Source organism: Telopea speciosissima, chromosome 1 (assembly GCF_018873765.1).
Source record: "Telopea speciosissima isolate NSW1024214 ecotype Mountain lineage chromosome 1, Tspe_v1, whole genome shotgun sequence".
Lineage (NCBI taxonomy): Eukaryota > Viridiplantae > Streptophyta > Magnoliopsida > Proteales > Proteaceae > Telopea > Telopea speciosissima.
Window position 1 is genome coordinate 60086629 of NC_057916.1, and position 13819 is coordinate 60100447.

General features: G+C 41.9%; 2 protein-coding genes across 2 annotated transcripts; one reads left to right on the plus strand and one right to left on the minus strand.

Moving 5' to 3' along the window:
- Positions 1-4401: 4401 nt before the first annotated feature.
- LOC122652073 lies at positions 4402-5367 on the minus strand. Its single transcript, XM_043845747.1, has one exon. It carries the CDS (start codon positions 5365-5367, stop codon positions 4402-4404), a length of 966 nt encoding a protein of 321 aa, XP_043701682.1.
- Positions 5368-8897: 3530 nt separating this feature from the next.
- Positions 8898-13006, plus strand: LOC122648879 (haloacid dehalogenase-like hydrolase domain-containing protein Sgpp). The gene is made up of 5 exons (XM_043842172.1): positions 8898-9069; positions 10922-11033; positions 11117-11271; positions 11651-11912; positions 12010-13006. The coding sequence occupies exons 1-5, from the start codon at positions 9032-9034 to the stop codon at positions 12193-12195; spliced, it is 753 nt and encodes a 250-aa protein (XP_043698107.1). The 5' UTR covers positions 8898-9031; the 3' UTR covers positions 12196-13006.
- Positions 13007-13819: the final 813 nt, after the last annotated feature.

The following is a 13819-nucleotide window of genomic DNA, read 5'->3' on the forward strand; positions in this document are numbered from 1 at the left end:
AACGCCCCTATGGTGCAACTCACCATTATGGTCGGATGACCATGATCTTCATTGGGGAAACGCTACTATGATGCAACTCACCATTATGGTTAGATGACCATGATCTTCATTGGGGAAACGCCCCTATGGTGCAACTCACCATTATGGTCGGGTGACCATTATATTTTTGACACATCATTAATAATAACATGTGAAATTTGCTTAGAAGAATGATTATAACGTTTGATTGTAAGAATGAACCATTGCTATAGTTTGATGAGTAAACATTGATACCTTTATTAGTCATAGTCACATGAAACTTTGGAACAATCTCAATTCAAAACAAATGGGAATTGACCTTATTGATAGAATTTTCGCAAATTTTTTGCATTCCAAGACCGTGGTATGGGTATTCCCTCCAAAGTCTCCAAATGAAAAGCCCCTAGCAGCACTTGTTTGGAGATTCTGTATGGTCCTTCCCAATTAGGCGCTAGCTTTCCCATGGATCTCGGGTCAGAGGCTTCTACCTTGCGAAGTACCAGTTCTCCTCGGTGAAATTTTCTCAGTTTTAACTTCGCATTATAATGGTGTGCCGTCCGTTGTTGGTGAGCAACGTTCCTTACCCGAGCTGTTTCTCAGATTTCTTCCAACAGATCCAAATTTACTCTTAACTCCTCTTCATTAGCTTCTGGATTGTATAATTGCACTTTCATTGATGTTTCCCCTATCTCCACGGGGATTATTGCCTCGGTTCCATATGCCAGCATAAATGGTGTTTCATCTGTTGCAATTCTCGTGGTAGTACGGTATGCCCATAAAATGCTGGGTAGTTCCTCTGCCCATAATCCCTTTGCTGTTTCTAACTTCTTTTTTATCCCATCCAGTAGGATTTTATTCATGGCTTCTGTCAAGCCATTGGATTGTGGGTGTGCTACTGAGGTCTTTCGCAGCTGAATTTCATACTGATCACTGAATTCCTTGAATTTTTACTCAAATTGCTTTCTGTTGTCAGTGATAAGTGTTCTTGGAATTCCATATCTGTATATGACGGAAGGGAGGAAGAATCACCATACCTTCGTAGCTAAAATTACTGCTAAAGCTTCTGCCTCCACCCATTTGGCAAAGTAATCAACGGCCACAACCACAAATTGTCAACCTCCTGATGCCTTTGGAAAGGAACCTAGAATATCCATCCCCCACTGTACAGAAGGTAATGGACTGGAGATTGAAGTGAGCTCCGTAGCTGGTTGACGCATGATCGGTGCAAACGTTTGGCATTTGATGCATTTGCGCACAAAACTCATTGCTTCCTTTCGTAGGTATGGCCAAAAGTATCCATGCCTGATGACTTTGTGAGCCAGTGCTATGCCCCCCAAGTGTTATCCGCAAATGCCTGTGTGAATTTCCCTCAAAACATATTCTGCCTCGGATGGCCTGAGACATTTTAAGTAGGGCATGGCATAAGCTTTCTTGTAAAGCACTCCCCCAATCATCGTGTTTCGTGCTGCTCTCATTCTTATCTTTTTGGCTTCTTCCTTGTCCGTTGGGAATGTGTCCCTTTGGAGATATGCTATGAGGGGGTCCATCCAGCAGGGTTCAACCTCAATGGGTAGTAGGTCCTCGATTTTTTCTATACTTGGCGCACTGAGCACATCTATGTATACGGTTCTGCCCAGATCTTGAAATTCTGAGGTGGCTATCCTAGAAAGTGCGTCTGTCGAGGCATTTGGTGCTCGGGGTACCTACAATATTTGAAAGCTGGTGAACTCATTAATTAAACTGTGAACCTTTCTCAGATATTGTGCCATGCGCGGTTCCTTCGCTTCTTATTCTCCTTTTACTTGATTGACCACCAACTGGGAATCGCTATGAACGGTGGTGTTCTTTACTACCAAACTCTTTGCCAGATTCATACCTGTAATTAGGGCTTCATATTCTGCTCCATTGTTCGTGGTCTGAAATTCAAATCTTAGCGCGTACTGCACTAAGAATCCCCCTGAGCTTGTCAATATTAGGCCAGCACCACATCCGTTACCATTAGATGAACCGTCCATGTATAAGGTTCAAGTTTCTGTTACCTCCCTAGCTCCAGCCTCTGGTGCTATCTCCTCATCCGATAATGTGCATTCGACGACAAAGTCTGCAAGGGCCTGAGCCTTAATGGCAGTGTGGGGTTTATACTGAATGTCAAATTCTCCTAGCTCTACCGACCATGCTACTAGCCTTCCAGAATGGTCGTGCTTGGCTAGGATTTTCTTCAAAGGTTGATTTGTTATTACATCTATAGTATAGGCTTGAAAATAAAGTCTCAACTTCCGAGCATCCATTATCAGAGCATAGGCGTATTTCACCACATTTTTGTATCTAGTTTCTGCATCTAGGAGCACTTTGCTGACATAGTAAATTGGTCTCTGTACTCGTCCATCTCCCTTGATCAGTATGATGCTCACCGATAGTGCAGTAATAGCCAAATAGAGCTAGAGGGTGTCCCCTGGTTCCGGCTTGGACAAGAGCGGTGGTTGGGCTAGATATCTCTTTAATTCTATAAATGTTGTCTGGCACTCTTCCGTCCACTCAAAAGTGAGTTTAGTTCCCTTTGCTTGTCTTTCCCGTGCTCGGTTTTTTAGTGCTTTAAAGAAGGGTAGGCAACGGTCACTGGAAGCCGATATAAATCTTCCCAGCGCCGCTACTCTCCCTGTCAACTCTTGCAAGTTGATTCTGCCTGGTGGATGCATCTCTAGTATAGCCTTGATTTTAGCTGGATTAGCCTCTATTCCCCTTCTTGAGACCATAAACCCTAGGAACTTCCCCGAGGTGATGCCAAAGGCGCATTTTATCGGATTCAACTTCATTTTGCTTTTCCTTAAGACCTGGAATGCCTCATCCAGGTTGGAGATATGGTGTTCTGCCTTTAAGTTTTTCACCAGCATATCATCCACATATACTTCCATATTGCGCCCTATTTGACTTTTGAAGATGTGGTTCACTAGTCGTTGATATGTGGCCCCAGCATTTTTCAACCCGAAGGGCATACGGGTATAACAATACGTATCCCTTCCAGCAATGAAGGAAGTCTTCAAAATAATAGGCTTGTACATTCTAATATGATTATATCCTGAATAGGCGTCCATGAAACTCAACATTTCATGGCCGACCGTTGCATCTATCAATAAATCAATACGAGGCAAAGGGTAGTAGTCTTTAGGGCATGCTTTATTCAAATCAGTGAAATCAATACACATCCGCCATTTGCCGTTAGGCTTTGGCACCATTACAACATTGGAAAGCCATTCCGGATAGATGGCCTCTTCTATGAAACCTGCTTCTAGCAGCTTGGTTACCTCTTCGATCACTTTCTCTTGTTGCTTTGGAGTGCAGGTCCTCCTCTTTTGGAAAATTGGCTTGGAGGCAGGGTACACGCTGAGTCTATGCTCAGCCAACTCCTAATCTACCCCAGGCATGTCGGATGCCGACCATGCAAATATATCAAAGTTGGCTCTCATGAAATTCATGAGGGCGCTCCTCTACTCGCAACTCGGACTCGCCCCAATCTGCATGGTATGTTTTGCATCCCTTTCAACGATCTCTAGGGGGACGAAATCCTTCGTTGGCTCTATTCTTTCATGCTCGGTGGTATCCCGGTTGTCGTCTAGGTTGATTAAGAGCATCTGTGGCTCCTTACCCTTGGCTCTTAGATACCCCTCGTAGCATCTCCTGGCAGTTATCTGACTTCCTCTGCACTCTTCTACTACTTCATCGGTTGGGAACTTCATCACCAGGTGGGGGGTGGAGAACACCACTTGTAGGGCGTTAAGTCCTGGTCGTCCTAGTATCCCATTGTGGGTAGAGTTTACCTTTACCACTAAAAAGTTCATCTTCACTCTGGCGAGCTTAGGCTCTGTCCCCACCGTCACCAATAGTTCGATTGACCCTTCTACGTGCACCGGGGCTCCATTGAATCTGTACAGGAGGGACTCCACCCTTTTCAGCATCTCGGGTTTTAAAAGTAATTTCTCAAATGCATCATAGTATAAGATATCAACCGAGCTTCCATTATCCACAAGGATCCTTCCTACAGTGCAATTGGCGATAGTCATCTTAATTACCAGAGCATCATCGTGAGGAGACTGTATGTCAAATAGATCTTCATCTGAGAATGTAGTCCGGTGCTCGGTGTTCCTCCTCTTGTCTGGTACTTCTATTTGGAATACGCTCTGAGCATGGTTTTTTCTAGAGTTTGAGGATTTGTTCCTAGCCCTGGGCCCCATATATTGTGGCAATTTCCCTCATGGGGGCATTCTCGACATGTTGTTTCCCTCTTGTATGGTCTTCTCTGTCCAACTGAGCAAGTGATCTGGGCTTCGACTCGAGTTCTCGGGCACGATAGTCTTGTCTCCTATCATTGCCATCTTTCTTGATAAATTAGCCTAGACGGCCTCTTTGGATGAGCGCTTCTATCTCGCCCTTTAATTGCCTGCAGTCCTCGGTGTCGTGGCCATGGTCTTGGTGAAATTGGCAATATTTATTCTTATTGCGCTCGTGTATGGGTTTCACCATCTTAGCCAGCCAGCGCAAGGTCACCTGGTCCTTTGTCTCGTTTAAGATATATGCTTGGTTGTACGTGAGAGCCGTGTAAACAGGTTCTGGGTCTACATCACTCTTGGCAACCCACACCTTCTTGTCATCTCTCTTCCTCCTTCCCTCTTTCTCTTCCCTACCGCAATTTGAACCACTCTCCCCGACCTGGACATCCTTCTTTTCTTGACCCTTCTTCTCAGGTTTATCTTCCTTTTCTTGCTCGGCCGCCAGAACTTCGGCCAAATTAATGTATTTCTCACAGTGTGAGAAAAGTTTATACATTTCCCCCAGTTCATCCATGATTAGGGATTTCTTTAACTCGACATCTCGGATGCCACTGCACAACGACTGAAACCTTCCCATCTGATCTAGGTTTCGCACCTCCAGGGCTTCCTTGTTGAATCTTATAAGAAAGTTCCTGATTGACTCATTGGGGCGTTGCTTTATGGCCAGAAGATTGGCGGCTGTCTTCTTGTGGACCCTGCTGCTCATGAAGTGGGCCAAAAAGGCCCATCTCAGATCCATAAAATTAGAGAGGGAGTGCGGCTGAAGGTGCGAGAACCATTGTCTCGCCGCCCCCTTCAGGGTAGAGGGGAATGCTCTACACATTATGGCATTCGAGGCATCCTGAAAGAACATCAAGGACTTAAAGGTTTCCAAGTGATCTTCTGGATCCGTTGTGCCCGCATACTGCTTTATGGTTGACATCTTGAACCCCTTCGGCAGAGGTTTCGACCGGATCTCGTCTGCAAATGCCAGATTAGTAGTGAAGTGGAAGTCATGCTTAGGGGCGAGGTTCTTTCCCCTCATAACCTCCTGGATCTGATCCTACAGTTTCAGTACCTTGTCATTCAGAGTTTGTTCAACTTTGGTCATCTAGGAACCCTAGTGCTTGCCGTTCCCCGATACTTCTTTGTCCTTTCGCCTGATGTTATTCGCGTTGCTGTGGTTCTCGCTAAGCTCCAATGAAGGAGTTCTTTCTCTGTCCTATGGTGGACTCGGGTGTATCTAGATCTCCTGCAAGAAATCACGCTGCACTTCCACCATCTGTTCCATCTTGTCCTACCAGCAAGCCTGCAGCGCGTCAAACTGCTCCATTGTCATGTACCGTAGTGGGTCTCCCGGGAGTCTTGGATGAGATTTCTCCTGTTGTGATTCATTCACTTCAAGGATTGGATCCTCTGGCGCCTGGCAAGAGCCTGCTGGTTCGCCTAAAGCTCCTTCCTGAGCGATGGCGGGAGCAACAGTTGGAGCAGTGGCTGCCACAGCGGCGGCGGCAGCGGCCCTTGTGACCTTTGACTGATTTTTGGTATTAGTCATGGTGGGATCTTCGCAGGTTTTTGTTCTTCGCTTCCCGCAGACGGCGCCAAAATGTTGTACAAAGAATGTTGTTGGAGGAAAATCCTCAAGCAATGCAACTTTCAAGCTAGCCCTGGGCTAGGAAGAATATGGAAAACGAAGATTGCTCTATAGTATTTCTTGATTTCTCTATTGATAGAAGAATGAGATCCCTTTACATGAGCAATAGGGCTCTTATTTATTCAAGTCCATACCCAATCCCTTTCCTATTTCATCTCTCCGATCTGCCAGTGGACCTTTCCTTTCTGGTAAGGTGGTTCTTGCATGCTCGGATTAGGAAACCCTTACAAGAATCGAGATTCTTCCCTCAAATCTTGGGATCCCTCCGGATTTGGCACGTGAATTATGGTTATCAACGTATACCCACTTGGAAGTTTACAACTGTCTTTGCTGACGTGTCTAGGCCGGTATAACTGCCTTGGGCGTGATTTTTTGGACTTTCGGTTGGGAACCGGTTTACTTGTAGCCCAAGTGGGGCCACGTGTAAAGTAGGGATTGGATGTACAAAAGTGGTGTATTAGGACCCCTTCTGATCCTGGACTTGTTTGCACCCCTTCTAAATGCATTTGGCTTCTTATTTATGACTCCCTAAATTAGGGGTGTCAATGGGTCGGGTTGGGCCGGGCCTACCTAAACCCTGACCCTGACCCTAGAGGTCTTAACCTAAACCCTGACCCTGACCCAACCCTAGCAGGGTCAAGAAACCCTCAACCCTGACCCGACCTTGCCAGGATTTTCCTTGACCTAGCCCAGCCTGACCCGATCTTGCCAGGGTTAAGGGACCTATTCCGAATTCAGGTCACATCAGAATCAATGCAAAAATTCCTTTAATTAGCCTAAAAAATGATACCTGTCTTGGCCGATTCATGATTTTTGAAACCCTTAACGCTAGTAGAAGAGAGAACGACAACCATAACCACCAACCTAAATCCCCAATAAACAACCTCCATGGCTACATAGACACAGTACACTCTGTCTTCTTGACTCCCCAGACCAACATAAAGACGAATTTTTTTTATCTCAATATTTAGAGATATACCAAAAGTTCAAAAAATTATAGATTTCAAATCGATCACCCAAATCAGAAAATAACAGAAAGTAACTCTAACCTCCGTTAAGGTTATCGAATAGCCGAGGTTTGGAGCTTGAAGAATGAAGAAGTATGAGTTTTGGACTAGGCGATTAGGTTTCTGCAAGTTTTATGATTTTCTCAGCCTACACAAAACAAAATAACGAATCTGGGAAGGAGGAACCGAGGAAGAAGAAGGCTAGTCGAGCGGCGGCTTTCTCAGTTTCTCGTGGATGAAGAATGAAGGGTGAAAAACTGAAAATGAAAAGGGAATATGGGATTAGGGTTATCATATCTTATGGGTATTTTGATATTTTCAGATATATAAATGTTTATGACTAATTCAGGGTCGGGTCCGGGCCGGGCCGCGCTAAGCCCAGGGTCTTAACCCAGACCCGACCCAACCCTGCCAGGGTCAGCCAAAAACTCAACCCTTACCCGCCCTTTGGGCTGGGAGATCAGGGTCGGGTCCGGCCCGGGCTTAGGGCGGGTTCGGGCGGGTTTGGGCCAGCCGGGCATTATTGACACCCCTACCCTAAATGAACCAACTGTACTTTAAATGGTTATATGATTTGTTACTTGGAAATTTTATTTGGATCTAACATTTGATCTATTCCTTCTAGGGACTTGATCATGATGCGTACACGTCGCGGTCTTGGTTTTAGGACACCCACACCTAACTGGGACACAGCCGGGACCTCCGATAATGCTACCCCTAGCACCCTGAGGTACACCACGGCCCATGATGTTAGCCAAATGGTGGGGACATATTGAGAGAATACCGGGTCCTACAAATGGACTACATGGAGAACATGAGGCTTACGTTCCAACAGCAACAGAGAGAATTTATGGAGCATATTGCAGTTCGGTACGAAGTTGATGAGAGGGCTAGAGTGGCAGCCAATGTTCCTTCCATTCCACCCGCAGCCCCTATAGCGGTGGCTCAACCGGAATCAGCCCCGGTGGATGTTTGATCATGATTATATTTTTCTCATATTCTAGAACCTGTTCAATCTTCTTTTTTTTTCTGGTAAGAGAACCTATTGAATCTTCAAAAACCCTCATGATCATTATTTACATAATTTCTTATTATTAAGTATTTGATTTTTTTATTTTTTTGGGATGGATTTTTATCGGAGTATTTGGATTTTTTTTCTTCTGAATATCTCTAAACAAATACGAATGTCCTTAAATAAATATGGATGCGGATTGGATTCAAGTTTTCGAATATCCATTTACATCCCTAGAATTAGGGTTGTAACTGGATAACCGAAAATCTGAATTCGATCTGCATTCGTATCCGTTTCGGAGCATTCGAATTCGTTTAGAGATATCCGGAAAAAAATCCGAATACTCTGATAAAAATTCGAATCCGAATACTTAATTATAAAAGATTTAAGTAAATAATGATCTTGAGGGTTTTTGAAGATTCAACAGGTTCTAGAATATGAGAAAAAGAGAATCATGATCTAAAACTATGGATTGAGAGTGAATTGTATCCTCTAGGGGGAGGAAGGTTCGGGTTACACAAGGCAAAGGTGTAAACGGATGATCGAAAATCCGAATTCGATCCGCATCCGAATCCATCCGAATCCGTTTAGAGGTATCCGAATTCGACTAAGAAAAATCTGAATCCGATTACATCTGATCCGTTTACAGGCCTACCTAGAATTGGGGGATGGGAACCGGAGGTGATGACCGGACAGAGAACACTTCCAAAAAAAAAAAAAAAAAAAACACGATTTTTCATACTGAGTGAACGAGAAATCGAATCTCTTGGGGAGTAAACTTAAAAAATTGAATTCCCATATTTAGGGAAAAGTCAAAAGGAAGAGAGAAGTAACAAGTGTGCAGCAGGCTAGGCGCATCTGTCAGACCTTTTCTTCTCTCTGTTAATAAATTCCCCCCAATTTTCATGCACTGTCTTGTTTTTCAGGTATTCTTTGAAGTCTCATTCTCCCTGATCTCCTCTCTAAGACCAATTAATTTCTAGAGAAGAAAAATTTGCAGAGAATAAACTCTCCAGATTTTTGCTCCTCCTATCGGATGGCAGTTTCTTCATCTAATTGTCATCCAACAGAGAGGTCTCTCTCTCTTTTTCTCTGGTTTGTGCATGTTCTGCTGTCTGTTGGTCTTTGATTCTGTTTCGCTTGCAGATTGATATGACTTTTTATTTATTTTTATTTAGAAAATGGCTTTTGATATAGCTGTATTCATGTTGATTGATATAATCTAACAGAGCTTGTTCTGTAAATAAAAATCCTATTGTTTTGGCTTATTTCCTTTTTAAGCAAGGGTTTGTAGCCCACACGATTATGAAAATTACTTTCTGGTTTTTTCAACCAAAAATCCATGTAATATTGCATTACAAAACTGTACAACTTAGAATTTTCATGATGCTGAAAATTACTAGTTATGTTAGGTACACTGAAATGACCATCTGACCATCTCTACACCCCCCCCCCCCACACCAAAAAAAAGGAAAAAAGGAAGGAAGCTTATGCAGTTCTTTTGGTAAATGTATTTTGGTATTTCTTTGGTTCCTCCGCTTCTGTTCCCTTTTTTTTTTTGGGGGGGGGGGGGGGGTTTGCTGGGAATTTATAATTGGAGTTTGAACGCAAAGAACCTATTCTCATCAACTAATGAATGGAAGCCACAAAACATTGTTGTTGAGGTTCGAACATCCACTAAGTCTTTCATGAATGTAGTTATGATCTTTCTCATATTTGAGATGTATGAGTTGACCCATCAAGTCACTGGTGGCAAAGTTAATGTGTATGTTTGATTATTGTAAATCCATGATAAAAATGATTTCTCTCAAGAGGAACATTTTGTTCTAGGACCAGGATCCTGTGCCTCAGTTGAAGGAAATGAACATGAAGCAATGGTGGGTTCTAGGGTCCTAGATCATTGAATATTCTTGTTCGAATGCAAGAAAATACTTGTGGTCAATGCAAGTTCTGAGAGTATCATTGTAAGGAATCTGATTCCATTGAGGACTTAGAAGTATTGACATTATGAGATAAGAACAGTCATCTAGAATGAAGCAAGTTATGGAGCTAAATAGGTTTTTTCACAGTATCAAAGTTGTGAAAGTGATCTATTTAATTCTATTGGTCAACCATGTCTGAATGTTACGTAAGTAATAGGGGCCATGGATTCAATGGCTTCAGGGCCATGAATGACTCTCTCTTGGGACAGAACTTGATGAGGAACGCAGAAATGTGTTTTCAGAATGATTCCCCTTTTAGTTATCATTTCACTAATCATAGTTTGAGAATCCCTTTGTATATTATCTTCTTAGTGTAGATTTTTCTTACGTATAATGGTGCCTAGGTGAGTATTTTTTAGATTATACAGTCCCTGAAAGTGTATTGTAAGATATTTTCCTGCATGTGAGCAAGCAAATAGATTAGTCAGATGGAATCTGATAAGCAAGCATGAAGGATTAGAATGGGAGCCATATTTGGAGGAGAACTGAACCAGCTTCAATGATCTTATCAATTTCCATGCGTTCTCAGAAATCCAGGGATGTTGTACTTCATTAACTGTTATTAATCATTCTCTCTTTTATTTGTTAAGATCTCTCCCCAAAATGTGATTCCTAGTTGTCTTTCGTGGAAGCATAAGCTTTCGAATTAAACAGGAGTTATTGGATGGTAAAGAGGATTCAGTTCAATTGGTTTTCCTATAATAACTGGTAGGTGAGACTCATTTTATATTGATTTTGATAATTCTTCATGTGTATTGGCTGGAAGCATAATTTTGTCTTTTCAGATGGAGATGCATTTTTAACTTGTCAATATCCGTTTGCTTACATTCATGACATCTGAAGCAGCATCAGATCCTTTGATAGATGGACAGAATTGAATATAGCAGCAGGATCATCAAGTAATACTTCAAATAACATCTGGCCTTGTTTTGTGGAAACAACAGATGTTCTCTCTCTAGGCTCGCTCCTCTTGAAGCGGTATTGTTTGACATTGATGGAACGCTATGTGATTCAGATCCTCTCCATTACTTGGCTTTCCGTGAAATGCTTCTGGAGGTATAGTACTTAAAATGAATACTGAAAACAATTCCCTCCCTCTGCACCTCCCAGTTGCAATTGATGTAGGGAATGTTTAACAGATTGGTTACAATGGTGGAATCCCCATCGATGAGGAATTTTTTGTTAAGAATATTGCTGGCAAGCATAACCCAGATATCTGTCGTGCAATCTTGCCTGATTGGGCTATGGAGAAGGCCCTCAAATTCATTGATGATAAAGAAGCAATGTTTCGTAGGTAACTTCAAATAGCCATCAACCTATTGGGTTTTTCTTTCAGCTTTCTCCCCTTTTCTTTTTTATGGTGTTCACTATACTAATCTAAGATCCATGCGGTCGACCCCATTTAGTTGGTCTTTGTTGTGTGTTGCTGTTGTTTATATTTACCCCTATTTGAGACTTAGCGCAAAATGTTGGGCAGCTAAGAAGCGGTATATAGTTATGAAAAGTCGATGCCCTAGAGATTTGTGTTGATGTTGGCTGCCCCCCCCCCCTCCTTTTTTACTTCTTTTCCTATTTTCTCTTATAGGATCCATGTAGCCGACCCTATTAAGTTGGGATAAGGCTTGGATATTGTTGTTGTTGTTGTATTATACTAATACTTTGTGATTATGTAGATTGGCAACAGAACAAGTGAAGCCTATAGATGGCCTACACAAGTTGTGCAAATGGATTAAAGATCATGGCTTGAAACGGGCTGCTGTTACTAATGCACCTAGAGAAAATGCGGAGCTTATGATCTCAATTCTGGGCCTGTCTGATTTCTTTGACGTGGTCATAATTGGGAGTGAATGCGAGCGTGCAAAACCATTTCCTGAACCCTACCTGAAGGGTCTAGAAGCACTGAAGGCTTCTCCAAACCGTTCTTTTGTATTTGAGGTTTGCCTTTACCTTTTATACTTTTCAGAGATTCAAAGTTTCATGGGATTTTAGTACTGTTTATGTTCTACTGACTTCCCTCACCCCTTTTGATAAGGATTCTGCGTCAGGAATAAAAGCTGGAGTGGCAGCAGGGATGCCAGTTGTGGGTTTACCTACCAGAAATCCTGAGCATGTATTGAATGAAGCAGGGGCTGCCTTTCTTATTAAAGATTATCATGACCCAAAATTGTGGTCAGTGTTGGAAGAACTTGACAGTGAAGCAGTTGGAACAACAGCTTGAAATGGTAATTGTCAGTGTGAAACTATTAGCAGATTGTAGCAAATTCATAGTTTTATATGGATAACTGAGATGGGTCATCTTTTAGTAACATTTAACTTCAGCTTGTCTGAATATATCAAGTAATAGACTTACACGGTAAAATTTGAAATCAATAATTTTTTTTTCAGATTACCAAATTGGTTGCTTTGGCAGTTTGTTTTATTTTTTTTAATAATAGATTTTTTTTACAGTGCAATTGTTGACTGTTGCTTCTATTTCAAAACATTCAATGAGTACCCTCTGTTACTAGAGAAATTCATGAGGAATCAATTGATTTTATAGTGCATAACTAATAACCTCCAACGTCTCATAAAATAAAATAAAAATAAAACTTCAATGTCTAACTAATTGATAACTATTTTTAGATGTGCACGATATTAGTTTTTAAGACATGCTTGTCTTCACATAGATGTATACATATACCAAGTGTTATGGATGCACCATATCATACATCCTTAATAATGAAATGAGGCTTTTATTAACCCTTTAACATAATGAACCCCAAAATGTGTAATAACCTAAGGGCTAAGTTAGTCAATAAAGTCAAATTTACATAGACTGGGGAAAAATAAAATTGAATGCAATAGACCGGAAGACATTCTTTGATATCTTTCATGTAGGTTGCTAACCTTGGCTCTTTAACTGGTAGCTAGTGCTTGTGAATAAGGACTCACCCAACTATATTTCCTGAACTTCAGCAGGGAGGATGTTCTGTCACATTAGACATTCAAAATTAGCGAGCCACAATTGCAATGAGTAAATTATAACCATTTGAATGGGTAACAATGGACATGCAGAGTTCACACAGGTGGCTGTTGTAGTGTAGGAAATTACAGCAAGGTGCTGCCTTCTGCAGGGAAGTGTCAATTCAGTACAAGTTAGATGAATAGATACAGAACAAGCAAACCCTTACATTCTGAAACTGTCTAGTCAATCAAATTCACTGCCAATGAAAGAACCAGATTTAGAAGGCAGACAGCAGAAGAAACAGTGTTAGAGTGGCAATCAGGCAGGTGAGGCAGATTGAGCTTTGGCCATATGCCCATCCTGAACATGCATGGTATTTAAATTGGTAGTGAAGGACATGCTCAAGCCCAGCCATTTTTAAACGGTCGAGTTTGGAATGCTCTATAACAGAAAAAATCAAAGGGTACTCTCAAAGAGAACTTAAGGATAGTAACATAGAGAGCAGAACCGACAATCTGGATCTGATTGTTGGAAGCCATTCTGATACTGTCAGTCTATGTATTCAATGGACATGTTGTCCACATTATTAGCTAGTCATATCTTATTTTCGGTCATTTCTGGCATTGATACATGTTAGAATTATGCTTCAAAGATTGTTTGAGGAAGAGCCATATACATCATATGCTATACAGTTAATGTAGAAGAGGTTCAAGTAAGAGCCACTCTACAGTAGGATCAATGATAGGTTGCAGCAGAACATCAAAATAGCAACAAAACCAGAATTAGTAACTTAGAGAATAAGAACCAAAGCAGCCAGCAGAACTTCACCTAACTTGGATTGAGTGGAGTTGGTGTTGAATGGATCTTATGCTCCAAAAATCAGCCAATTCTGATGGCC

What these genes read in the sequence shown, in the direction of transcription:
- LOC122648879 (XM_043842172.1), top strand. Translation starts at nt 9,032, where the DNA reads ATGGCAGTTTCTTCATCTAATTGTCATCCAACAGAGAG. An exon ending in TCCGTGAAATGCTTCTGGAG is followed by an intron (nt 11,034 to 11,116) that starts GTATAGTACTTA and finishes AATGTTTAACAG; the next exon opens with ATTGGTTACAATGGTGGAAT. An exon ending in AAAGAAGCAATGTTTCGTAG is followed by an intron (nt 11,272 to 11,650) that starts GTAACTTCAAAT and finishes GTGATTATGTAG; the next exon opens with ATTGGCAACAGAACAAGTGA.
- LOC122652073 (XM_043845747.1), bottom strand. Translation starts at nt 5,367, where the DNA reads ATGAGGGGAAAGAACCTCGCCCCTAAGCATGACTTCCACTTCACTACT.